At 33.0% G+C, this 26,387-nt stretch overlaps 1 protein-coding gene across 1 annotated transcript in view; it reads right to left on the bottom strand.

Annotated features, from left to right (window-relative positions):
* Window positions 1–2,376: 2,376 nt before the first annotated feature.
* The window catches only part of GPR137C (G protein-coupled receptor 137C), a gene marked incomplete at its 5' end in the record, with an annotated part of 52,352 nt that continues 28,341 nt past the window's right edge, over window positions 2,377–26,387 (bottom strand). Inside the window, 9 exon segments of the mRNA XM_082618849.1 lie at window positions 2,377–2,591; window positions 3,640–3,758; window positions 3,928–4,053; window positions 5,291–5,440; window positions 16,477–16,511; window positions 16,514–16,583; window positions 16,585–16,593; window positions 22,557–22,785; window positions 24,322–24,365. Of these exon segments, the coding sequence (XP_082474975.1) occupies window positions 2,414–2,591; window positions 3,640–3,758; window positions 3,928–4,053; window positions 5,291–5,440; window positions 16,477–16,511; window positions 16,514–16,583; window positions 16,585–16,593; window positions 22,557–22,785; window positions 24,322–24,365 (960 nt within the window). The 3' untranslated portion in view covers window positions 2,377–2,413.

Below are 26,387 nucleotides of genomic sequence, written 5' to 3'. Positions count from 1 at the left end.
ACTGTAAAATTACACACTTAAGCAATGAAATTCTCTGTTCTAGTTAATGAACCAAAAAGAAGGTTTGAAATTGTCATCATGTGCTTCAGTGCAGGATGAACAGGGAATCGATAGCCCTTTGATTTTAAAACAACTCCTTCTTTCGAGACCAGACTTAAAGTGCTCCTAGTGCTTTGGAATTTTTAAGCAAAAATTGGGCCAGAAGTTTATCTTTTTTGTCTTTGGTGATATATTGTGGGAGATGTGTATAAGGAGACAAATGCAAGAATTCAGGTACCCTGGTCAGGGGTAAGAAATTTACAAATCTCAGATTTGGAAGAATCAACTAATGCGGCTGAAAGAACAAAGTTATTTTATCTGAAATATTTTTAAAAAGTAACCTTTGCTTATCTGGTCAAATAGGAGCATTATCTAGGGAAGTCTAGGGAAGCTTTACTGGAAAAAATTTACGTTATCACTTTGAACCCCGAGGACTAACAAAGGCAGCACAGATCTTCTCACATAGTTCTAGTTAATTAGATATCTAACATTATTAGGAAAATAAATAGCTGGCATTCTGAAAAGAAACCCAATAATTGAAGTCGCAATCAAAATATACTCAGGTAAGTGCATGTTATGTTGTTCTGTTACTACCAAGGTTAACTTCTATCCTATAAATTTTTAAATAATTTGGTTGCTTTGAGAGAATTGATTATAAATAAACCCAAAGTAACATTTATAAGTTTATGCTTTTGACTGAATTCAGAATCATTTTGTATGATAAAAAGATGAAATTTCTTTGGCTGTGTACCAGCCTTCCAAAAGATCAAAAGCATTATAAATTTCATTTTTTTCTTGGGGTTTCACTTATTGTTATACTTTTATGAAGTTACTGAATCAATTAATCAAAAAGTTGAAAGGTATTTTATGTAAGAGTAGAAATAAAACATAACTTTCTAATCAAAGTAAAGACAGAAAAGGATAGTTGTATTAGTTCCAGTTCTGAAGAAATAGATCAGCAAACAATTGTATATATAGTTAGTCATCTTTAAGCATGTTGTGACAACTTCCCAGTGTGCCCATTACCTTGGCATCTTGAGGTATTCAGCATCTACTTCTTTCCATATAGACACTGGTAGAAAGTGCATTTTAAAATTCTCTATTACCTTAGCCTACCATGTATTATTTTTTAGATCCAAGATAGGCCAATCAAGACAGTTTTAATGTAATTCTAAAAGTATTCCAATATTGTGAACCACTGGTTTTATACTTACCTAGTTAGTACATTTACATAAGTTGTTCATTTAGTCTACTGCTGGAATTAATTTGAATTAAATTTAATTTGGTTTTGCCCATATACAAGATATAAAAATGTGAAAACTAAAGGAGGAATTACATGTCTTACAAAGTATTGCACTTGAGTTCACTGCAATAACGTATCATGATTTAATTTACCTGAGGATAATCCTGATTCAATAGGAATAAGTAAGATTATCTATATTTTGTTTCAGCTAAATTGAATGCCTTTGAAAATGTATTCATGTTTTAACTCAGAATTATACATTTTATGAATAGTTCTTAAATGCATCTCCAACTTGTTTAGTCCCAAGAAGTTTCTACCGAAATCTCCCTATGCAAAAATTACTATTGCTTTCTTGAAGAATCATGCTTAAACTACTACATATATCTTAATCATACAAAATAATCACTTGACCAAATCTACTCAAAGTAGCCACATAATTTTGACTGGTATACTTTCTTCTTGAAGAAATGACTGTGGCTTTCCAAAGAACACTGCTGGTCCTCACTGTAAAGGATTACTACTGTCATTTGTTTAAAATGATTATTTGAATAATTTCAGTTGGTACTGTACAATCATGCTTAAAAGAACTATCTTCAATGATTACAACCTTCTTAGTAGATCTTTTAAAAGAATGGTACATTTGTATGCCTTCATTCTGTGCACTGTTCACACTATAAACTTTATTGGGTAAGAATTCCACATGGAGTACACTGCTGAATATACAGGCTTTGATTTTTGTAGGGAAATTGCCTCCTAATTTGGTGTACAACATAATATCCCAATGTGAACACTGGGTATGACTTTGGGGACTGCAGTGTACTCTTTCAGGACAAAGATAAAAGTGCAAATATGCAACTACACATTTGACGTTCCAAAGTCAGGATGTTTGGAGGCCATCAAGTGCCTTAAGATCTAATCCCTCTTTTCTCCCACTCCAAACTTTCCACTGCACTTCATTTTACCAGGTCGAGGTCAAAAGTAACAGCCGTGTCCCCCACTGGACACGGCCACATTTCCAGGCTTTGTTTTCGGTTGCAACAGATAATGGAATGTTTATGTAGATGTAATTTAAACACACAGGATATACACATTCATGGAAAACGATTGAAGAATCACGACTTGGTAATGCCATCAGTTTTGTGGTGTTACATATAAGCTATGGTGATTGTTCATATCTAAATTACTACAAGTAAAGAGCAAAGGAGCAGTATCTGTCATAGGTCCATTCAGGTGGGGAGAGACTGTGTAACTGTTGCTGCCACACCCAGTCATGGTGCCATACCAGCCCAAACCTTGTGAATTTGATAAACTGCAACAAAAAAGGGCAAAAAAGCCAAAGGACTGTGATCAGGATGTAATAAGTCATGTTGGCATTTTTAGTTTTCAATGAATTTTATAATACAGTTAGTATCGAATATATTGAAATATGTTCTTTGCCAAATAACATAATGGCTCTCTACAAAATTCAGTGACTTTTATCTAATATCATTGATTCTATATCACATATTAGAAAATAATGAATTAATACCACTCAAAAGTAGTAGAACTTGATTATCAGATAATAACAATATAGTGCTTATTATGTAGTAGGTTCTATTCTAAGACATGTTTGTGTGTGTGTATATATATGTATATGTGAATATTCGTACATATGTACAGTATGTTTGCACACACATACACTCATTTAATGTTTACAACAATCCTATCAGATAGGTTCTATTATCATCCCTATCCTACAGATGAAAACAGACTAAAAAAACTGAGGTTAAGTAACTTGTCCAGATGAAGTGAGGATTATAGAAAATGCTACATAAAACTCAAAGCATTAAGGCTTTACATCAAACTTTTACATCAAGCTCAAAGCATTAATGTGTGCATTAAGGCTTTCTCTTTGCACTGCCACATAGCTAATGGTATGGACTTGCAAAGATTTTGGAACAAGTAGGGCACATGAAGATTTTCTATGGCATCTAAGCTTTGCAAGAGTTTTATCTAGGGTTTCTCTGTGGATTTTGAACAGCAGACTAGATATGGAAACATATAAAATCACTATAATAGTATTTCTTCCCTGCTCACCAACCCCCATCAGCTCTGAACTAACAAGGAATCCTGCAATGAAATGGTATCATTTTACCCCCAAAGGCATTTCTCAAATAAAGGTAATATATGGGCTTAGAATCAGATGATAATTCTTTATAGTACAGGTCCCATCATGGGTTTAACATCTACTGTTCTAAGCTCCAATGTTAAATGATCTTATTTATTGACATATATCAGCAAATCACCCTTTTCATATTTGGGTTAAAGCTTAGATTTGTTCTTTTGAATCTATGTCAGTACTAATTCAGTACATCTACCTTCCTTCTCTTGAACTTCCCAGTCTTGGCAAGTCATCATCACTATCATATCGTCTTGGATTGTCAAAGAAGTATGCTCTGGAACTGTAACTGTGACTATTTATCATGCCAGCAGGTGCCTGTGAACAAAGTATTAGATAGCATAAGAAGATTTACTTTTCAACTAAGAAAGGAGGCTGGGATCTATAATGCTTTTTAGTCTTTGCCAAAAATAGAAAATCAATATAAATGTTCCATTATTTTTTAAAATAAGGAGAACAGACATTAGGTAATATTATGACATCATACCAAGTTCTGGTTTAATCTCTGTGCCCGGAAAAACAGTACCACCGACCATGCTGGCACATGTTCCCACAGAAAGAGGACCATTCCAAATACTATATACTCTTCTCCACTTATGTCTTTTACATGAGCCTGTAAATAGAATATGGCAGAGCAATTTTAAAATCTGTTTTATGTGTAAGAAATCACCCTCCACAATCAACTTGCTTCAGGTAGGGTAAGTTAAAACATCAACTTACAAGCACATAAAACTCTAAATTAATTTTCTATATTTTATGGTTTCTCATGTAATGATATTTATCCTTTAAAGGTCATAAAAATGCTTTGTTATTAAATAGAATAAAGAGGTACTAACTTTTTCAATACATCAATTTATGAAAATATTTTAAATACATGGGTAATGGGGTAGACGGTTTAGGCCCCATAGTCTAAGGAGAATTATAAAAGAGACTACTGGTTCCAGCTGCTCCAAAGGCAAAATAATTACACTTACCCTGAGTTATACCTGTAGAGAAATGTAACATGCAAGTCGCTCAGCTCTGTTGCTACTTAAAAACATGCTTTTGGGCTTAAACTCCATGTTGGATTTGTTTCTATTCTAATAGATGTGGGAAGAGAGAAATGGGAAAAGGAGTGAAGGGAATCTGCTACATGGAACCACATGTGAAAATTCCTTCTTAGAAAGATAACTGAAATTCTGATAAAATAGTATCCCACAATGCCTTAAATTCAGTACAAAGTTAAATTAATATAAATAAAGATATGACATGTATCCATGTCAAAATGTACTTCTAGGAAAAGGATGGAGAATGCTGGGAGGTCAAATATGCATAGCTAGGACACCAGGAATCACTACAGAAAACACCTGGACACCCAAGGAACTACGAATGCTCTCCCATTATCAAGACTGATAATGCCAGATTTTCATAAAAGTCATACATCTAAAACCGAACCAAATATTTAGGTTATATGTTGCTCTTGGGTAAGAGAGAATTAATTTCATCCTAACAAATTAAACACATAACCATATTCACTAGCTAATGACAGGCAACCAATTTATCTAGAGATATTTAAACACTATCCTTTAAAAACTAGTAAAATAGGTTTATGACCAACAGATTTAAGGCACTGTTAGTATTATTAACAAAAAGAAAAGAAAACACTACTTTGGGAGAAGTTCTCTCTGAAGAATGATTTCAAGTGCCACATATAAATGAGGATTTTTAAACATAGAACTTTTAAGTATGATTACTGATAGTAGCTAGAGATTCCATAAAAGTGTGTGTAAGTCAAGCACTTAAAAGGTTCTCCTAGTCAGGCTAACTTCATTATCATACACTTAGATTGGCAATACATGCTAGGTACTTACCTTATCTGAAAGATTATCCCAGCCATAATTAAATGGACTTTCTAATGTATCCTGAGATATGGTGATCACCACCAAATTATAACATGCTCTTGAAGAATAGAGAAGAATGACTACAGAGCCTACGACAACAGTCTGGCACAGAGACATACCCTAAAAGAAAAAAAATTCATCATCATGAAACCCTGCACATTTGTCATGACAAGCCATTCATCCATATACAATATAGTCACCTCTTGCAATGCACTCCTAGAAAACACTGAGTGAGCACCAGTTGAAATAAACTCTTGATTATCTTGCTTTACAATTCCTATTTTTAGAACCACTTGTGTTTAAACTACCCTTTTAATACAAATAAGTTCTTTGCCAACTTGCCCAGTGGCAGCTGGAGGAAAATTTTGTTCTGCCAAGGTTACCTTAAGTAGTATAGGAATAAACAACCTGGCAAAAGATCTGAGCTTTAATTGATGTTAATCAGAGAGGTAGTTTTGTCATAATGAGAAAAGAATGGGAAATAAAAGCATTAGTCCATTTGATACACTTAATTTCCAGTACGATGAAAAATTAAAATAGAAATACAACTCCTGTGCTATTTGCTTTGTTCTATTAGATTTTGTTAGTTGATGTTATTCCTCTATTGATGCTATTATGTTGATAACAAAATGATGCAGGCACCCAAATGCACTTTCAAATCCAAAATATTTTATTACTAAGGCTTTCACCATTTCCCCAAATACTGTAAATTGAGGGAAATTTGTCCTTCATTTTTTGTTCAGAACTTTATCAAGAATGGTCAACTATTTCAGAAAGGCATGAAACTGACAACAATAATGCTTGTGGTATGTAAAGCACCAAAGCAACACACCTGTAACAGTGTGCATTTATAGCTGTCTCAGTCACAATTTCTATATATAGATACAAGCATCTGACTACTACATCACCCCAAATTTACATACTGAAATATTTATTAATTACTTTCCTTTTATTTCCTCTTTATATTACAGTTAGGGCAATTGCACTGAACATTTGAAGTTATGTGTGTAGGTATGTTAAACAATCTATTAATTTCAGGATAGAAATAGGTTATTAAAATGTTATTAGAAGGGGTCACTGGGTTTGGTAGGATTGAGAACCATTATTATAACTGATTTCCTTACAAGAACAACACATTTTAGACATATATGAGAAGAAAGCAAACTAAAAGATGAAATATATCTTGAGATGTTGAAATAGCAAAAGAGTACCTTCTCTGAGCTGACCTACTACCATAGCAAAAAGAATGTGTGAAAATAAATAAAATTCTAGCAAGATTAAATTTTTTAATCAAGGCTAAAGTTTTCTACAATGTGATTTTTTATTTTTGTGAATCTCCCTAAAAATGTTGTTAATAAAAAGCTAATCTAAAAGCAATCCAGTTTCCATTTGAAAAGTACTATATTATTAAAGAAAAGTTAGGTAGCAAGAAAAGTTAGAATGCTGTAAGCGTTACTGTCCTTTAATATAACCATAAGTAAATTTACAGTCACTGCTTTGAGAAATAAAGTGACTGCTAAAAATACATCTTATAATATGGAGATACTCTGCTTATACTTGTAAATACTATAAAAACTACAAAAGTATGAGAAAAGAGCAAAGAATAATATCAAAGCAATTAATAAAATTGCAGTCAAATTACCTGCCTATAACAGAGAAAGAAGCCCACCGATTTAGAAAACAAAATAAGATCCTTCCCACAAAATACAGGATTATAAAACAAAAGATATGGATTCAGCCACCTGGAAAGTGGTGTCGAAAAGTTAAAGAAAATCTTCCTAAACTGAAAAGTCATGACAAACAATTCCACTCAGGAGCAATCCTCAAGGAATGATTCTCCCTTCTTCCACCTCTGACATCTACATACCACATTTTTAGACATTCCACACTTGGCAAGTAAAGAAGAGTTAGACCTCACTCCAGCATGCATATCATTAACTAGAGTTCAGTATTTGTTTACAGGTATTTTTAGATGCAGATATGCAGAAACCTCAACTTACCATTCATTGAGTTTTGACAAATGTGTATACAAATAGAGAACATTACCATCACTCCCGAATGTTCCCTCACATCCCTTCCCCATTAACCAACTCCCCAGCACAAATACTCTCCTGCTTTTGTCTTTTACCACAACTTAGTTCTGCCTACTCTAGAACTTCACATAAATGGAATCATAGGATATGAACTCCTTGTGTAGGTATCATTCACTTAGCATAATGTTTTGAGATTCATCCATGTTGTTGGATGTACCAGTAGTTAGGTGTTTGTATTACTGAGGTGGACAATTAGGGTGACCAACTCCTGGTTTGCTCATAAGTTTCCTATTAAAAAAAAAAAAAGTTTCCTAGTTTTAGACTGAAAGTCCCACGTCCCCCAAAACTTCTCAGTGCCGGGCAAACCAGGACAGTTAGCCACACTAATTCCACTGTATAATTACATGAATTTGTTTACATGAGAATTTGTTTATCCATTTTTTTCTGTTGATGGACGGTTTCTGAACGTTCTTATTCAAATCTTTTTCTGGACATACGCTGCTTTCACTTCTTTTAGGTAAATACCTAACAGTGGAATTGCTGGGTCATACGGTAGGTATAAGTTCAGCTGTATAAGAGACTGCCAGATCTTTTTCCAAAATGGATGTACTTCCAACAAAGTATGGGAGTTCCAGTTGTTCCAATTCCTAGACAACATTTGGGGTTGTCAATCTTTTTCATTTTAGCCATGCTGGTGGATGTTTTGGTTTTAATTTGCATTTCCCCGGATGACTAATGATATTGTGCTTATTGGTCATTTGTATATCTTCTTTGTGAAAAGTCTGTTCATATCTTTGAACATTTTTAAATTGGGTTGTCTTTTTGAAAATTATTGAGTTGTAGGCAGTCTCTATGTATGCCAGAAATGAGTTCCTTATCAGATGTATGTATTGCAAATATTTTCTTGAAGTCTGTGTCTTGCCTTTGCATTTTCTTAGTCTTGTCTTTTGATGGGAAATTTTAAATTTTAATTAAGTCTAGTTTATGAATTTATTCTTTTGTGATTACTTTCAATGACCTGCCTAAGAGATCTTTGCCTATACCCAAATTGTAAAGATAGTTTCCTGTGTTTGGTTTTAAAAGCTTTAGAATTTTTTCAGTTATATTTAAGTTTGCAATCCATTTTGAATTTTTTTGTGTGTGTATAATATGAGATGGAGCTAAAGTTTCATTTTATTTCATGTGGATAACCAGTTCTTCCAGCACTACTAGCTAAAAAGATTTCCTTTCCCTTTGAATTGCTTTAGCTTCTTTGTCAAAAATCAAAGACTACATAAGTGTGGATTGTTTCCAGGCTCTCTATTCTGTTTCATTGATCTGTTTCATGCCAGTAACACACTGTCTTAATTACTGTAGCTTTATACTAAGTTTCAAAGTCATGTAGTCTAAGTCCTCTTCTTTTTCAGAGTTACCTTCTGCACTGTTCAATATAATAGCCATTAGCCACATGTGAGTACTTACATATTCACATTTAAACTAAATTAAATTAAAAGATCGGTTTCTTTCGGACTAGCCCTCTTTCGAGTGCTCAGTAGTCACATACTGAATAGTGCAGATATAGAACATTTTCATCATCACAGAAAGTTCTATTGGAAAGTGCTACTTCTTAAGTATTTTGGGTCCTTTTTATTTCCATATAAATTTTAGAATAAACTTGTCAATTTCTATTTTTAAAACCTCAAGGTAGTGTTATGATTGGGATTGCATTGAATCTATAAATCATTTTGGGGAGAATTGCCATCTTAAAAATACTGCATCTTCTAATCCATGAACAATGGTCTTCATTGATTTATGTCTTTTCAATTTTTCTCAGCATTATTTTATAGTTTTTAGTATAGAGGTATTGCTTGTTTTTTGTAAAATTTATTCCTAAGTATTTTGTTTTTTTATGCTATTAATGTTATAGAATTGCTTTTTGAATTTCATTTTCTAACTGATTGCTCCTGGTATATATGAAAATACAATGTAATTTTGTATTTTGACCTTGTATCCTGATAATTTGCTAGTAGCTGTTTAGTAGATTCCTTAGGATGCTTTACATAAACAATCATGTTATCTACAATTAGAGACAGTTTTACTTCTTAATTTCCAATTTTATACCTTTTTGTTTTTGTTTTATTAGAATATTGAATAGAAATGGTGAGAGTGGGCATCCTTGCTTTGTTCCCAACCTTAGGGGCAAAACATTCAATACTTTAAGTATGACACTGATTGCAGGTTTTTTATAGACCTCCTTTATCAGGTTGAGGAACATTCCTTCTATTCCCTATTGGCTGAACATTTCATTGTTATTTTTAAATCATGAATTTTATTCATGTTATTAAATTTTTAATAATCATGTTATTTTAAATCATGAATTTAAAATTCATGGTGCTGAATTTTATCAAATGTTTTTTCTACATCTATTCAAATGATTATTTGGTTTTTCTCCTTTATTCTCTCAATGTAGTGAATTACAGTGACTGATTTTCAAATGTTAAACCAATGTTGCATTCCTTGGATAAACTCTTTTTAGTCATGATGTATTATCCTTTTTATATGCTGCTTAGATTCTGTATCTCTAAGCATAAGGTATACTAGTGTATAATTTTTATTTGTTTAATAATGTCCTTGTCAAGTTTTGGTATCAGAGTAATGCTGTTCTCATAAAACATGTTAGGAAGTGTTACTTTCTCCTCTATTTTCAAAAGAGTTTGTTTACTATTGGTGTTATTTCTTCTTTAAATATTTGATAAAATTAACCAGTGAAACCATCTAGGTTTGGAGTTTTGAGGGAAATTTCTGATAACAAATTCAATTTCTTTAATAAATATGGGGCTATTTATATTTGGTATTTTATCTTTAATTAATTTTGTGATGTTGTATTTTTTTTAATTTGTCCATTTCATCTAAGTTGTCAAATTTATCCACAAGGAGTTGCTCATAATATTTCCTCATTTTTCTTTTAATGTCTATAAGATCTATTGTGATTGTCCTTCTTTTATTCATGGTATTGGCAATTTGTATTTTCACTCTGCCTTTTTTGGTACATCAAATTTGTTGATCTATTAGAAGAATTAACTTTTGGCTTTAATTTCTCTGTAGTTTATTTTCTGTTTCATTGATTTCTATTTTTATCTTTATTATTTCAGTCCTTCTACTTACTTTGGGCTAACTTAAAAACAAAAAACAAAAAACTTTCTCATAGTTTCCCCCAGTTGTTTCTAAGGTGAAACCTTAGGTCACTGATTTTATATCTTTCTCCTTTTCTAATATAGCATTTAAAGCTGTATTTTTCTCTTCAAGCATTATTTTAGCTGCATCCCACAAATATTGGTATATTGTTTTTCACTGTTCTTCAGTTTGAAATATTTTCTAATTTCCCTTGTGATTTCTTCTTTTTCCCATGGGTTATTTGTAATTATGTTGCATAATTTCTAAATATTTGGATTTTTAAGAAGATATCATGTTGTTATTGATACTTAATTGCATTGTGGCCAGACTACATTCTTTGATTCCAGTCCTTTTCATTCTTCGATTGATACCTGTCTTATGGTCCACTGTATGGTTTATTTTGATGGCCATTTCCATGATCAACTGAAAGGAATGTATATCCTCCAGTTATTGGGAGTCAGTTGGCTCAGGGGTGTTGATAGTGTTGTTCAGATTTTCTATGTCTACTGATTTTTTCTTTTATCAACTTCTGAGTATGGGGCATTAAAATCTCCAACTATGATTGTAGAGATTTTTCCCCCTTTTTTTCTTACTATTTGTTAAGTCTTTTTTCCCCTCTTTATTCCTACTATTTGGCTTCATGTACACATTTATGATTTTTATGTCTTTCTGATGAAATGTACTTCTTTATATTTGGCAATATTCTTTGCTCACCTTTTTATATCTGGTAATATCCTTTGTCTTGAAGTCTCTTTTATCTGATATTAAAGTGCCTTCTAATACTTACTGAATGAATAGTATATTAGTTTTCCATCTGATTATTTTTAACTTATATCTGTCTTTATATTTATTTAAAGTGCATTCCAGAAGCCAGAGTATAGATGGGTCTTTTTTTTTTAGAAATTCATTTTGATAGTCTCTACATTTTAACAGGAGTGTTTACTCCATTAACATTTAATATAATTAGTGATATGTTTAGATTTAGGTCTTACATTTTACTATTTGCTTTCTGTTTGCCCTTCTTGTGCTTTTTTGTTGACATTGTTTATTTGTTGCTCCTCTATCCATCATTTTCTGCATTCTTGTGGGTTAATTGAATATTTTTTAGAACTCCATTTTAATTTATCTATTGAACTTTTAACTATACTTTTCTATTTCTTTGTTTTGTTTTGTTTTGCTTTTTGCCTTAAGTGGTTGTTCTAGGGCAACAGTTCTTAAAGTGTGGTCCAGGGACCTTAAAGATCAAAATCAAAATGATTTAAAAAAAGAGTACTAAGATGTTATTTGCCTATTGTATTCTCATTCTCTTTTGTATACACAGCAGAGTTTCCCAGTGGCTCTATGACATGTGATGGTGTCAACACTCTGTGTACATGTGTGTTCTTGTGTTTTCTAGATTCCTGATATAATAGAATTAGGGTATAAATATATGCATTTTCAGAGATTAACTCAGCTTGTTCTCTGTAATTTTACTGGGTTCTTGTTAGTTTTCTTTGGTTATACCTGCTATATCTGATAAAACCTCATTATTACCAAACAAGTAGTTATTTTAAAATCCTAAAATTTTCCTTGTATCTACATGGCAGCACAACAAGAATAGGTACAATTTACAGATTTGTTTTATAATATTTAAGAATTTTTTTCAAACACTTAAAAAATTTTTAATTTAATATTAAACTATTTTAGTAATTAATCATTTTACTCTAAGATGAAAAATTTATATTTTTTTTCATATTTAAGAATGGATTATTGGCTGAGGATTGGGGACTTACTGTTTCACTGGTACAAAGTTTCAGTGTGGGATGATGAAGATGTTCTGGAGATGGATAGTGGTGATGGTTGCACAACAGTGTGAATGTACTTAATGCCACTGAACTGTACATTTAAAAATGCTTAAAATGGTAAATTTTATGTTACGTATATTTTGTCACAATAAAAAATATTTTTCTCTACATACAGCTTCTTTGTTTACCTCTAAGATGCTGAGAAAGATGAAAGTGTTAGAATTCTCTGGTTCAATGAAGAAAGAAATCTACATCAAAGTAATTGGGTGAAACTGATTTCTTGTTTTGTTTTATCAAATGAAGTGCAATGAAAACTAACTTTCAATAGGTTTTATAAACGTTAATAACTTACCTTATTGTGTCTGCTGTGACAGAACATTATGTCCAAGTTAAGCTGCAGCATCATTTTGAGACCAATCATTCAGAGTATAAAGCACAAGGAATTGAAATTTTAAATGCAGGTGTGGTGAGCACTTTAAACACCACGAATTGTTTTTATTACTTTCCAAACTAGAAATTAAAAAGCCACTCAGGCATTTTACAGGTTAAATTACTATATTGCATTGGCTGGCGAAGCACTCATAGTAGATGAGAGACTAGTAAAGCCTTGTACAGTTAATATTGCTGAATGCCTGCTGGATGAAAAGTCCATAAAAGAAATTATGGCATTGTCATTTTCCAAGATAGAAATTCACTGATTCAAAGATTTAGCTGAAAACATAGTGATTTAATGTATTGTCAATAGACTTGTATTTTTGCCTTACAAATATATTAATCTGATATAGAAGGACTAATTTTGTTTATATTCATCAATTATATTCATAATTTTTTTTATGTTCAAAATTCATTCATCATTTTGTTTATATTCATTCAGTAGCAACTAATCATCCAAGAGGGCATTCTTTTATGTCAATGCCTGAGAAGAAACACAAGTAGTACTGAAATATTCAAAGTGTTGAAAATTCTTCTGATTGTTTATCCTGGGCCAATTGTACTGATAATCTCACTAATGGTACAAAAGCAATGGTGGGTAAAACTTTCAGTCTTAGCACAAATCAATGCAGTGTCACCAAACTGTATTGTATTCTTCACTACTATGCACTCCCAGTTAAAAAAGAAAGCTTCACTTAAGAATCTCCTTGATGAAGGGACTTCCCGGATGGTACAGTGGTTAAGAATCCACCTGCCAGTGCAGGCGATACGGGTTTGATCCCTGTTCCAGGAAGATCCCACATGCCGTGGAACAACTAGGCCTGTGAGCCACAACTACTGAAGCCCGCTCACCCTAGAGCCTGTGCGCCACAACTACTGAGCCCGAGTGCTGCAACTACTGAAGCCTGTGCGCCTAGATCCCGTGCACTGCAGCAGGAGAAGCCACTGCAATGAGAAGCCTGTGCACCGCAACAAAGAGTAGACCCTGCTCTCTGCAACTAGAGAAAGCCCACGCGCAGCAATGAAGACCCAATGCAGACAAAAAAAAAAAAGGAAGAAAAAAAGAATATCATTGATGAAGCAGTGAAAATATTAAATACTGAGCCTAGAGTACGTGTCTATTTAATATTCTGTGTGATGAAATAAGACACGCAGTTAAAGAAATTCCGCTGCATCCTGAAGCATAGTAGTTGTCTTGAGGAGAAGCACTTATGTGATTACTTGACTTGTGAGCTGAACTAACCTCTTTTTTCATGAAATCCCATTTTCTACTTAACAGACAACTATGGCAGACAAACAATGGTTATTCAGGCTTGGTTAATGGGCATATATTTTTTGAAAAATAAATGAAATGAGCCTGTCATGTCAAAGAAAACATCTGACAGTATTTATGGCCAATGATGAAATATGAACTTACAAGTGAAAATCAAAACTTTTGAAAAATTGTAAGCATTTGTATCCACTGTAAGACTGGCAGCTTCCCAAAACTTAAATACTTTTCTGATGAGATTGCTGGTGATATTAACAAATGTGATTTAGGTTACTATCTAATGAAATGTATCAACATTTTGAAGATCTGTGACCACTCTTTTCTAATGATCAATGCATGATGTTACAAACTCATTCAAAGTGCAAGATAGACCAATGGAGAGTACAGAAAGTTCACTAATATCATTTTAGATTCCACACGGCAACTAACCTTTAAGAAACCTCCACTTCAGAGTTTTGGTGTAGTATTAAAGAAGAATATCCACAATTATCTGAAAAGGCTATTAAAATTCTCCTCCATTTTCCAACTACATATATTTGTGAGGATGGATTTTCTTCATATACTTCAACCTAAACAACATATCACAACAGATTGAATGCAGAAGCAGACATGAAAATCCAGCTGTCTTCTATTATGTCAGACATTAAAGAGATTTGCAAAATGTATAACAATGTCAATCTTCTCGCTATTTATTTTTGTTTTGGAAAATATAATTATTTAGCATAAAATATGTTATTCATGTTAACATATAATGGATTTATTATTGGCATTTTAAATGAATTAATAAATGAATATTTTTAAAATTTCTCAATTTTTTTTCTAAAATGTATATATAGGTAGATATAATCTACATAAACAAAAGCTCTTTGGGGTCCTCAATAATTCTTAGGAGTGTAATGGGATCTTGAGACCAAAAAGTTTGAGAATCACTGCTCTAGGGATTATAATATATATCCTTAACTTTTCACAGTCTAAGCAATAGTTAATATCATACCACTTGATGTAAAATATAAGAATTTCAACCATATAGGCCCTGTCCTTGATGCTATAGTGCTATAGTTGTTATATATACTATATAGAGAATTATGTATGATATCTACATATGTAAGCCTCACATTATGTTATAATTTTTGCTTTGCACAGTCACATTTATTTTAAAGAAATTAAGAAATTATATTTACCCAAATATTTATTATTTCTTGTGTTCTTCATTCCTTCCTGAAGGGCTAAAATCCAAGCTGATTTTATTTCCCATCAGTCTGTAGATTTTTCTTAGCATTTCTTGTAGTATAGGTCTGTTGGTAATGAACCCTCTTAGTTTTCTTTTATCTGAAGATGTTTTTTATTTCTTCATCATTCTTTATGAATATTTTCACTTGATGTAGATTTCAGAGTTGACAGCATTTTTCTTTCAGCATTTCAAAGATATTGTTTCCAAGTTTTCTGGCTCCATTATATCTGATGAGAAGTGAGTGATCATTTGAATCAATGTTCCCTTATGTATATGTCATTTTTCTTTGCTCTCAAAATTTTCTTTTTCTTTTTGATTTTAAGCACTTTGAGTACAATGAACTTAGGTAAGATTTTCTATATATTTATCCTGATTGGGCTTCGTTGAGCTTCATGAAACTATAAATTTATATCTTTCATCAAAACTGGAAAATTTAGGTCACATTTCTTCAAATATTTTTTTCCAATCTCATTTTCTCCCTCTTTTCCTTTGGGAGTTCCAATTATACATAATTTGGCCCTGAAGCTCTGTTCATTTTATTATCATCTTTACCCCCAATATCCTCTGTCCTTCAGATTGGATAATTTTTTTTGATTTAAGTTCATTGACTCTTCTTTCATCTCCAATCTGCTGCTAAGCACAACTAGTGACTATTTAAATACTGTATTTTTTAATTCTAAAATTTCTGGTAGTTTTTAAAAATAGCTTCTATTTCTCTGAGATTTCTTATTTATTCATTCATTCAAATATATTTTCCTTCACATCCTTGAGCATATTATAAAATCTTTGTCTGATAAATCCAACATCTGGGTCATCTGTGGGGGACTGCCACCAATGATTGCTTTTTGAGTTCTGTTTTTTGTTCTTGAGTATGAGTTAAATTTTTCCTGTTTCTTCATATATCTAGAGACCTTGGATTGTGTTTTGGACATTGTGAGTGCCATGTTTTAGAGTCTGGATGCTGTTATAGTCCTCTGAAACGTATTGATTTTCCTTTTTTTCCCTTAAATTTTTTTTATTTTTTTATTTTTAGCAAATAATTAACCTGGCTAGACTCAAATCCCAAACTATCTCCCATGAATGGATAGCAGCTGAAATCTCAGTTCAATTTCTTTATCCTTAACTGTGCTGCTGCTTGGAGTATGTCCTGCACATGCTTAGTTCAGGTATCAGATAAAAATTTGGCAGAGTTTATAATCAGAATTTGGAGCTTCCTCTATCTGGCTATCTTCTTCCCGAGATTTCCCACTCACTTTCCATCTGGAATAGTTTCTTGAATTTTGTCCTATGATTCTTCAAGCAAGTAAAATAGCAGGTTTCTCTTCAAGTTTTGGCTGCCCCATGGATGGGACTTTCCCTCAGGCTAGAAGCTGTAAAAAATAGGAAACTCACTCAGTGTCGGTTCCTTCTTCTAAGGGGTTGCTCTCCAGTGCCTTCAGTGCTTTTTATATTTTGTCCAGAATTTATCTTTGCTTTCTGTAGAAGGTTGGGTCCAATGGAAGCTACTGAGCCAATACGAGAAGTAGAACCCTGCACATAGTTTTTGAATTCATCTCACAAATGCTACTTCCATTTTGAAATTAGAATGCCAAACTAAGCATCAAAAATAAGAAAATAAGGTAGTCTCAATTAATAAATTTTAAAATGTATTTTGATAATTATAAGGCCTAAAACAGTCTCAAAAAGAGTTTCACGGTGCTAAGACACAATGAAATTAGATCTCTGGCTCCTATGACCCTACCATTACAGAATAGATGGCTTTTAGTGGATGGACCTTATGACCATGGAAAAATAAAAAATTCTGAAAATGCTGGCTGGTCTAGTAAAAGAGTCTAGAAGTATAAGGGAAAGCTACTTGAGCTTAGGAGTAGATAAAATATATAAACCCAGGGTTGTAAGCAGGGATTTTTCAAATGGGACAAATGTGTGGAGGGTTGGCTCAGCAACAGAATAGAACAGAATAGGAAATAAGGCTTGGGGTATAAGAACTGGAGTAATGAAAGCAGTAAATTAAAGAAGTGCCACAGCTTAAGATAGATAAAGAAAATCCCAGTGACTCAGGAGAGAAATTATAACAGAATATTGGGAAGGTGGCAATCATTCCTATTACAGAGGATGATGCAGCCTCTATTTTTTTTTACCACCATCCTCACCAAATTCTGGTGAAGTCATATTTCAGGATGGTGGAAGTGAGACACTAATGGCATTTTAGCCTATTTCTTTAATTATGGCCTAAATTACCATACACTCCTTCATTAGTCTTATAGGATCAGCTGGTCTGCATGAAAGATCAGAAATGTAGTTTAGCTGAATGTTATTGTGTTTCTGCAAGATGCTAATGATGCCTCCCATCCTAATACATTAATTAATATGGCTCAAGGATTGAGTGAACATGGGACAGAAAGGTTTACATAGTAATTAAAACTGTTAGACATTCGGGAGAGAGAGAGAAAATGCATTATTTGTAAATGGCTAACTGGGCAGGGAGATAAGCTGAACTTGAGTCAGATAATGATTCCTTTTACACTCTTATCCAGGTATAAAATTGTATGTGTCCTTGACCAGAGATGTAAGGCTGAAAGCTTAACTTTTATTCCCACCCCACCTTTGAGTGGTCTTTCATGTAGATAATTCTAACTTGCCATTATAGGGACTAAGCATCTACCATCGGTTTACACCTTTTTGTGCCAATCAGTTATTTTTTCCATTAAAAATGATATGTCTCCTATATTCTTATAAATATGCTTATTTTTTTCTAAAATGGAAAGGAATATTAGAATAAAAATAATTTTATTGTGTGCATTTTAATGTTAAAAGTTATAATTCTGATAGAAGTAAATAAATTCAAATATACCACAGAAATCATACAAATAAAGGCAAAGCAAACAGCAATAAAAAAACCTTAATGGGAGAAAAGGGCCAATACCAACAAACAATCATATCAATAAATATAAACTATTTGTTTACCCTATAAAGACTTTATATAAAAAACTATAATATTTTGTTTAAAGTTAATGAGACACACTTGAAATGTCAGCAATAGACAAAAACTTAAAAGCTAATATCAAAAAAAGAAAAAAAAAACAAATAAAAAGGCCATTACATAATTTCAACAATACATGTTCCAAAAATTTCTAAGAAAAATGAGTTAAACAATGAAATGTAATCTATCAGAGACTTCAACCCTTACAAAATCTGTGTGGGATGGGATATAAATAGAGTCAAATAAAATTACAATAAATTATTTAAAAGAGAGATCCTGTTCTTCAGTAATCCTTATTCTTTTACACTGTTCCTTTTGAGAATTTGATTACATATATAGGATCTGTCTCCAGATACAATTTGCCAACAATTTCAGGTATTCAAGAACTTCCTGAAGCCACATTACCATCCCTTAGTACACATTAGGATAATTATGGCTAACATTTGTAAGTTAACGCATTCCCAAGTGCGAGGTATTATACTAAACACTTTATATGCATTTTAATTTAATTCTTATAACACCTTTATAAGGTAGGTACTACTTTAACCCTCAAACAACTTATGAGATCAGTACTGTCATTTCCATTTTACAGATCAAGAGAGTGATGCTTAAATGTACTGTTACTTGTGCAATGTCATACAGCCAATGAACAGGAGAGATGGGATTTATTTAGATCCTTATCTCTCTGATCCCAGGTTTCCAGCTCTTAATCACTATGATATACTGTCTCTCACTAAGGTCTTTTCATATTAATTAAAAAATCAATATACCTGAAAAAGAGATATAAACATATCCCAAAGTATATCCAATCCCATTTTTTATTTGTATCACCCTCATTGCAAAAGAGAATTTGAAGTAGTTACAGAGATACACACAGAATAAAAAATAAACATAGGAATGTGTGGGGGTGGGGGTAAGAAAGTGAGATGAAACTAGAGGTAGACCCAGAACCAAATATGAGTATCATAAGGTCATCTACGATTGATATAAAGGTGAGTCACATATTTGCCTCTGAACAACATAGTAGCCAGGGAAAAGAAGAATTTAATCAATAATGTTTTACCTAGTACTGAATTGGAGGAAAAGATCTTTTCTAGGGAACATTGATTGTATGGACAATATCCTTAAGAACATAATACAGTAGAGACTTTAAGATAAACGTTTCTTACAAGAATTTCATACATATTTCTTGATGTAGGCCAAAGCATAATGTCACAGTATATGTTGGGAAAGACAATTCTATCCAGGGTACAATGTAGTCTCAGAATACAATTCTGTAATGAACTGGATTGGGCAGAGGAGAAGATATGGAATAGACAGGGAAATGGACAGACTGTACATACTTCAGGTAATGTTTCCAGCAATTAAGCCTTTGAATTTAACAGTTGATAGTAAATTTTTTCTAACAAGAACCTGGAGTACAGAATTTCTACATTGTTTAGTAGGCCACATTCATATGCATGGACAATCAAGCAGAAGGTAAAACTGATAATTTCTTATGGAGGTTAGGGAGCCTGAAGAGGACAGATATCTGAATTTTAGACTTTCCACCAAAGGGAGTGTAGAGATAGTATCTATCTATATGTAGAGATAATGTGTAATTCGCACTGATGTGTAAATATGTAGTATTTGAGACATGGCTGGAATCCAAATAGAAAATTTTCTTTTTTTGTTGTTAAATAAGAATGTTGCTATAATATAACAATATTATGGAAAGCTGCCAAGGCAGTACTTGAGAAAACATATTGCTCTTAATACCTTTATTAGTTTACAAAATAATAAATTAAGTATCTATATAAGAACATAGATATGGAAAAAAGTAACAAAAATTAAAAAATGAAAGAGCAGAAATAAACTATTCAAATTGACAATAACTAATATTTAAAACGCAAGTTAGAGTTGCTACTTTGAAAAAGACCCAAATCACAGCATTGTTCTAGTTGCTAAAAGTATAAAATTAAATTTAAAAGAATTCAGATAGAGAGTTATTTCTAAATTTTATTCTGGAGATGGAGGAGAAGGGACCAAATTGAGGTCATAAAAAGGGGTAGGGTTTCCCTGGTGGCACAGTGGTTGAGAGTCTGCTGCCGATGCAGGGGAACACGGGTTCGTGCCCCGGTCCGGGAAGATACCCATACCGCGGAGCAGCTGGGTCCGTGAGCCATGGCCGCTGAGCCTGCGCCTCCGGAGCCTGTGCTCGGCAACGGGAGAGGCCACAGCAGTGAGAAGCCCGTGTACCGCAAAAAAAAAAAAAAAAAAAAAAAGGGGGGGGGTAACATTAGAGTTATGCCTTTAAAGTTGGGTAAGATAAGGACAAACAGGAATAGAGCACTGGGAGGGAAAAACATTCCTGGAAGATGAAACGGCCTATTGATATACAAACAGGGAAGCATACTGTGTGCCATTTAGAAATAAGGTAGGTAAGATTGGTTGAGACAAATCATGGAGGATCTCATTATCACCAAATATGTAGAAGAAGGAAGAATAAAGAGAAAAACAGACTGAAGTCTGAACTTTAAGGAAACTCTCTGAGAGATAGCAAGAAACAAGGTCAGTTTGAAAGTGGAGGATATAAATGCTCAACAGACATTTGTTGATTGAATAAAAGAAATGGCCATGACTATATGTTGTTATAGAAGTCAAAACACAAAAATGAGCCTAGTGATTTTACAAAGAGAAGGTGAAAGCAAGATGACATACTACTTGAATAAAGAAGTTTATAACCTAATTTAGGAAGACCAAGAACTATGGAACATATAATACAAATAATCTAATATCTCATATTATATTTACCTTTATAGGTATGTATTTGAACATGTTTCTCTGTAGTGTTCCTAAAGAATTCTGAATCCATGTACCTTTTAAATTTAATACCTTTCATATGATAGCGAGGCAAAGGTATTTGAAATAATTCTGGAGGAGTTATCAGATGAACTTCCCTCCTGAGATGGGCAAATTAACTCTATTCAGAGAATTTTCTATATCAGAGTGAGTAAAACCAAACTTAGAAAGTTGCTAGGTATTCAGAAAAGAAGCCCTTTAAATTCAACCACATCTGTGTATGCTTTATCACTAGACAACAAGAGGTATGGATTCTATGGTGATGTTATCACACTATGAAAAGATGCTGTTTCTACACCAAAAGGTTATGCACCACAACAACAGTGAGTGTATTATTCTTAACACTGAAACTGAAGCCAGAGTTAGCTAAAATATTTAACTTTTAGGAAGTAAAATTTAGAAGTTGAATAAAATAATTTTCTGGGTGAGATTAATGGGTTGAAAGTAAGTCTGTCTGTCTATCTGTCTCTCTCCTCTATTTCTATTTTTATTTCTATATTTATATTTCTACTGATATATGTTTAAAAAATAAAGGTAACATCTCCACGTAAACTTAAAGGACAAGTTAATTACCATGCATTTAATTAACTTTAGTAGGACTATATTAAGGATAATAACAATATAGAAGTCTAAAAATATTTCAGAAGACTGTTCCGTTTAAGACACTATGTTGTTTATCTTCAGTGAATAGGCAATGATGCCACATTAAAGCAAGCTTGTATGTATGCATAAGCCCAACGAGCCCAACACCACTCTGGAAGCATAGATGAGGAACTCAGCCTGCGATGGGCTATGAGCCAATATCCATATATCTACACCCCACATCCAATGCCATACATACACTGGGACACTGATTCATCACTCAACCACATTGTCAATCAACAACAGTAGAAACATTCAGGGTTTTCTGTTAATAGGTTAACACTGGCTTTTGTTTACTGACCCAGAGTATAAGGAAAGGGAGAAGCAAGGCATTTATAAATTTAGTCACATGACTAGCTGTTTCAAATGTCATAGGGACTTCATATTATGGGGTGAAGTAACATTTTCTAAACCTTTATACAAATAAACACCCCTTTACCAATATGACATCTTAACATTGCTAACCCAAATACAAATAGACATGATGCGGTAAATTTGTTTAACGGCAATACTGTCACCCTTACTGATGAAATCTTGTTAGTATGGCTTTGTATATTAGACTATTTGTGATACATTCGTATAAATTCTGGTTTATATCATTTAATTAGCCTCCAGTGTAGAGGATATAAGTCATAGAAAATACAATATGCTCATCATGAGCTTCTTTTTTTTTAAAAAAAAACATTGTTTAGTAAGGGCTAAGTTTTGAATACCTTTTAATTTCTTGTGATCATTCTTTCACGCTCAAAAATGTACCTGACATTCAGAATGCTTTCTGAAGAATTATAAAATTTCCATTAAAATATGGTTCATAGGATGAAGATTTGAAGTTAGATTTTCAAGTATAAATTTAAGAAATATACTTACCTTTGATTCGAGGTAGACATTTGCTGATGACATTTTTGTAATTTTGCATATGTAACTAACTAAAGAGATGGCACAAAGAATAAACAGGCTATCGTTAATTAATGCTCGAACAAACACAGTCCATTTCAACTGATTTTCTGGGACATCTCCGTGGACTAGCATTGCACAAGTCAAGTTCACCACTAAAAAGAGAAGGCTTGCCAATATAAAGCCCAAATGCAACAGAATTCTGAAAGAAAAAAATGAGTTTATTAGATGTTTATAAAACTAATGAGAAATTAAACTTAATACTGAATTCGTGTGTACTTACTTTAAGTACAATAATTCCTTCAGTTTAAACTGCTTGTAATTTAATTTAATACAAATTTAATAATTACTCAGAGTTACTTGGGATATTTTTGCCATTATGAAATTAGTATCTAAGCCATTTAAAAATGGCATGAGATTCTAAAGCACTAATTTAAAAATAATCTCATGTGGACTTGAATTCAGTTGTCTCTACCAGGAAGAATAATATTGGACTATTTTAACATTAATTCAAGTAATCCTGAATTTTTCATTTTTGTAACTGCTGAGCACATTTTCATTGACCTTTCCATTCTAAGAATTATCAGGTTTTTATAATTTGCTTGGAAAATTAATATACAGTATATAAATTTAAATTGATCACTAATATTAACTTTAAGAGGTAAGGGAAATGTGTTTTAAACAATGTTCAGTTTTATGAACATCTGATTATCTATAGCAAACATTTCTTTCAAACAAGACTAAAGAGGAACATAGGGACAATATACGTAGAGTTTCACACACACATCAATACCTCATCTTCTTATAAAGTTGCATACTTACTATGCATACAGAACTACTCCCAAAGTAAAATGCTTAACCACTTCCCCCTAAGAAAAATTGGACCACCTCTAATTTTTAAACTCTTCAGGTAAGGTGTGGCTGTCTGTATCAAGTAGCTGGAACAGCTTCCTGTATGAAAGTAATCCTAGTTCAAATACATTTATACCCCAAATTAACATGATCTAGAAATTTATTTGCCATTCTAGTATCTTCCATTTTGGTCACTTTCAATAGTGGGAATCATAAAATGTTGTTTGCCTTTGGGAGTAATTTACACAAGGAAAAATTGAAGGTAATGTGTAATCTGTAACAAGCAATCTTTATTAAGTATACATGCAAAGTACAAAGATTTTAGTTTGAGAAGTTTAGATCTTAATATTCCTTCAGATTAGATAATAAAAATAATAATTATATACTTTGAAACCCAAAATGGATCTTGAAATTATCCATGCATCCAGAGGATTATAGTAGTTTAGGAAACAAAGCACCAAGACGTTAGATGAGTTGCATAGCTGGCAGGTTTGTGGGAGATTTGGTCTGAAACCCACGTCTTCCGATTCCCAGGTTTAGCAATCTCATTTTTGAGGTGAATCAGTACTGAAATATTACTTATTTCATGGAACTGTACTATATATTCTTACTCTAAACAGCATAATCTATCTTGAGTATTTGTGGACCCTATGAAACAGTACTAAAACATCTGACATCTGAAGTGGGCCAGTGACAGAGCAGCAAAAAAAGGTGTTTGCAGCAATACTGCTGAAGGGGAACGACCGGATTACTCAAGTCACTTCCTATAAACTAATCTAACTACTTGATCTATAAAACTGCTAAGGCAGCCTCAACTACAAAGCCCTTCTACCTTGGGAAGTGTACTGTGAAACAAAATATAGATCTTGCTACTCATGAAACTTACTTGTGTTTGTCAAGTTCAGTTGCACATCTGACTTTACATATAACCTATAAAGAGAGTACAGAAAGAAAGTTTTGAAAACACGTGTAATATAGTATTCTTAAATTTGTTTTGATTTTGTGTTTCAAAGTGATACAACAAATAATAATAGATAGCAAGTAAAACTCAAAAGTTAACAGTTGAACTACGCTGAAGAAAAAATAGGCAGATTTCCAAAGGTTTAATATAAGAAATTAATAACTTTCTATGGTAAAATCTTATATATATATATATATATATATATATATATATATATATATATATATATATATATTTTTTTTTTTTTTTTTTGCGGCACGCGGGCCTCTCACTGTTGTGGCCTCTCCCTTTGCGGAGCACAGGCTCCAGACGCGCAGGTTCAGCGGCCACGGCTCACGGGCCTAGCCGTTCCGCGGCATGTGGGATCTTCCCAGACCGGGGCGCGAACCCGTGTCCCCTGCATCGGCAGGCGGACTCTCAACCACTGTGCCACCAGGAAAGCCCCTAAATTTCTATATTTTTAAACAAAATTAATTCAGTTTAAACATTTATTGAACTTATTTTTTACATTGGAGTATAGTTGATTAACAATGTTGTATTAGTTTCAGGTGTACAGCAAAGTGATTCAGTTATACATATACATGTATCTATTCTTTTTCAAATTCTTTTCCCATTTAGATAATTACAGAATATCAATCAGAGTTCCCTGTGCTATACAGTAGGTCCTTGTTGGTTATCCATTTTAAATATAGCAGTGTGTACATATCAATCCCAAACTCCCTAACTATCCCTCCCTGCTACCCTTCCCCTTGGTAACCATAAGTTCATTCTGTACGTCTGTGAGTCTGTTTCTGTTTTGCAAATAAGCCAGACAATGGGCAGGATGGCTTGCCACCTATTCTAAACTTCATTATATCACTCATGTTTTGTCTTAAAATGGAACAACTTACTTAAATATGAATATGGGTGAGTGTTCTCCCAATATTATTTACCCCTAAGATGAAATAAAATAGTAAAAAGAAAGAAGGGAACAAAAAATGAACACAAAGTTGAGATCATATTTAGTGAACTTACTTTCTTCATAAAGCCTTGCAAAAGGCAGGTCCTCAAATATTTGATGAATAAAGTTAAGCAGGTAGGTTAAGTAGAATTTGAAATAAACATGGTAACTTCTGAAAACATTCTGTGGAAGGTCTCAATTCCTAACTGGTGAATATGGACTTTATTATTTAGATAATGGGAAGATATGGAGGGTTTTTATGTAAGCACTCCAAATCACAGAATTTCATTAATCTGGCATCAACGTAAGGCAACTGCAGAGAAACTTCAGACTAGAAGTAGAAAGACTAATTACAAGACTACTGAAATAGAGTATGAACTTTGAGTGGGGGGTGGGAGGGCCTGGAAAGAAAGAGGCAAGTACAGAACATTATAAAGGAAAAGAGTGTAAGTACTCAATAACTTACTGATTCTATTCAAACAGTTACTGAGCACACACTATGAAGGGTACCATGGATTCATACATACAGTAACTGTTTCTGCCCTCAAGGAGCTCAGTATATGGAAGAAAGAGATAAACCAACTATTTTGAAACATTATGTCAATGCAAAAGATGCTACCACAACAGCTAAGAAGGGGGATAGACTAATACAGTGCAGGAAATGGTGAGAGGTAAGGGGAAAGAGGAGACACTGTGTAAAGGGTCAGGCAGGCAGGACTTAGAGAAGTCACATTTGAGTCAAGTTATGAAGGATAAATGAGTGTTAGACAGGTAAAGGCTCAGGCAGAGATAGCAGCCTGTGCTTCTACTCATATCTATTGTATTTTGGTTAACAAGCTAGATGTGATAGAGGATTTTAAAATACTACCCTATTAATCTCAAATTGTACCACTTAAATCATCCTCAGATACATCTGTTTTTTTTGTCTTTACTACTATATAGCTTTTTAATTGGTCTCTCTGCTTCCATTCTTAACTCCATCTGTATCTTTAGAAGATAACTATTCATTTTGCTATTTTTCCTTTATTCTCTCCTCTCTACATGTTTTATT

Source organism: Mesoplodon mirus, assembly GCF_964341445.2.
Source record: "Mesoplodon mirus genome assembly, chromosome: 4".
Lineage (NCBI taxonomy): Eukaryota > Metazoa > Chordata > Mammalia > Artiodactyla > Ziphiidae > Mesoplodon > Mesoplodon mirus.
This window is presented reverse-complemented; position numbering and strand designations above follow the sequence as displayed.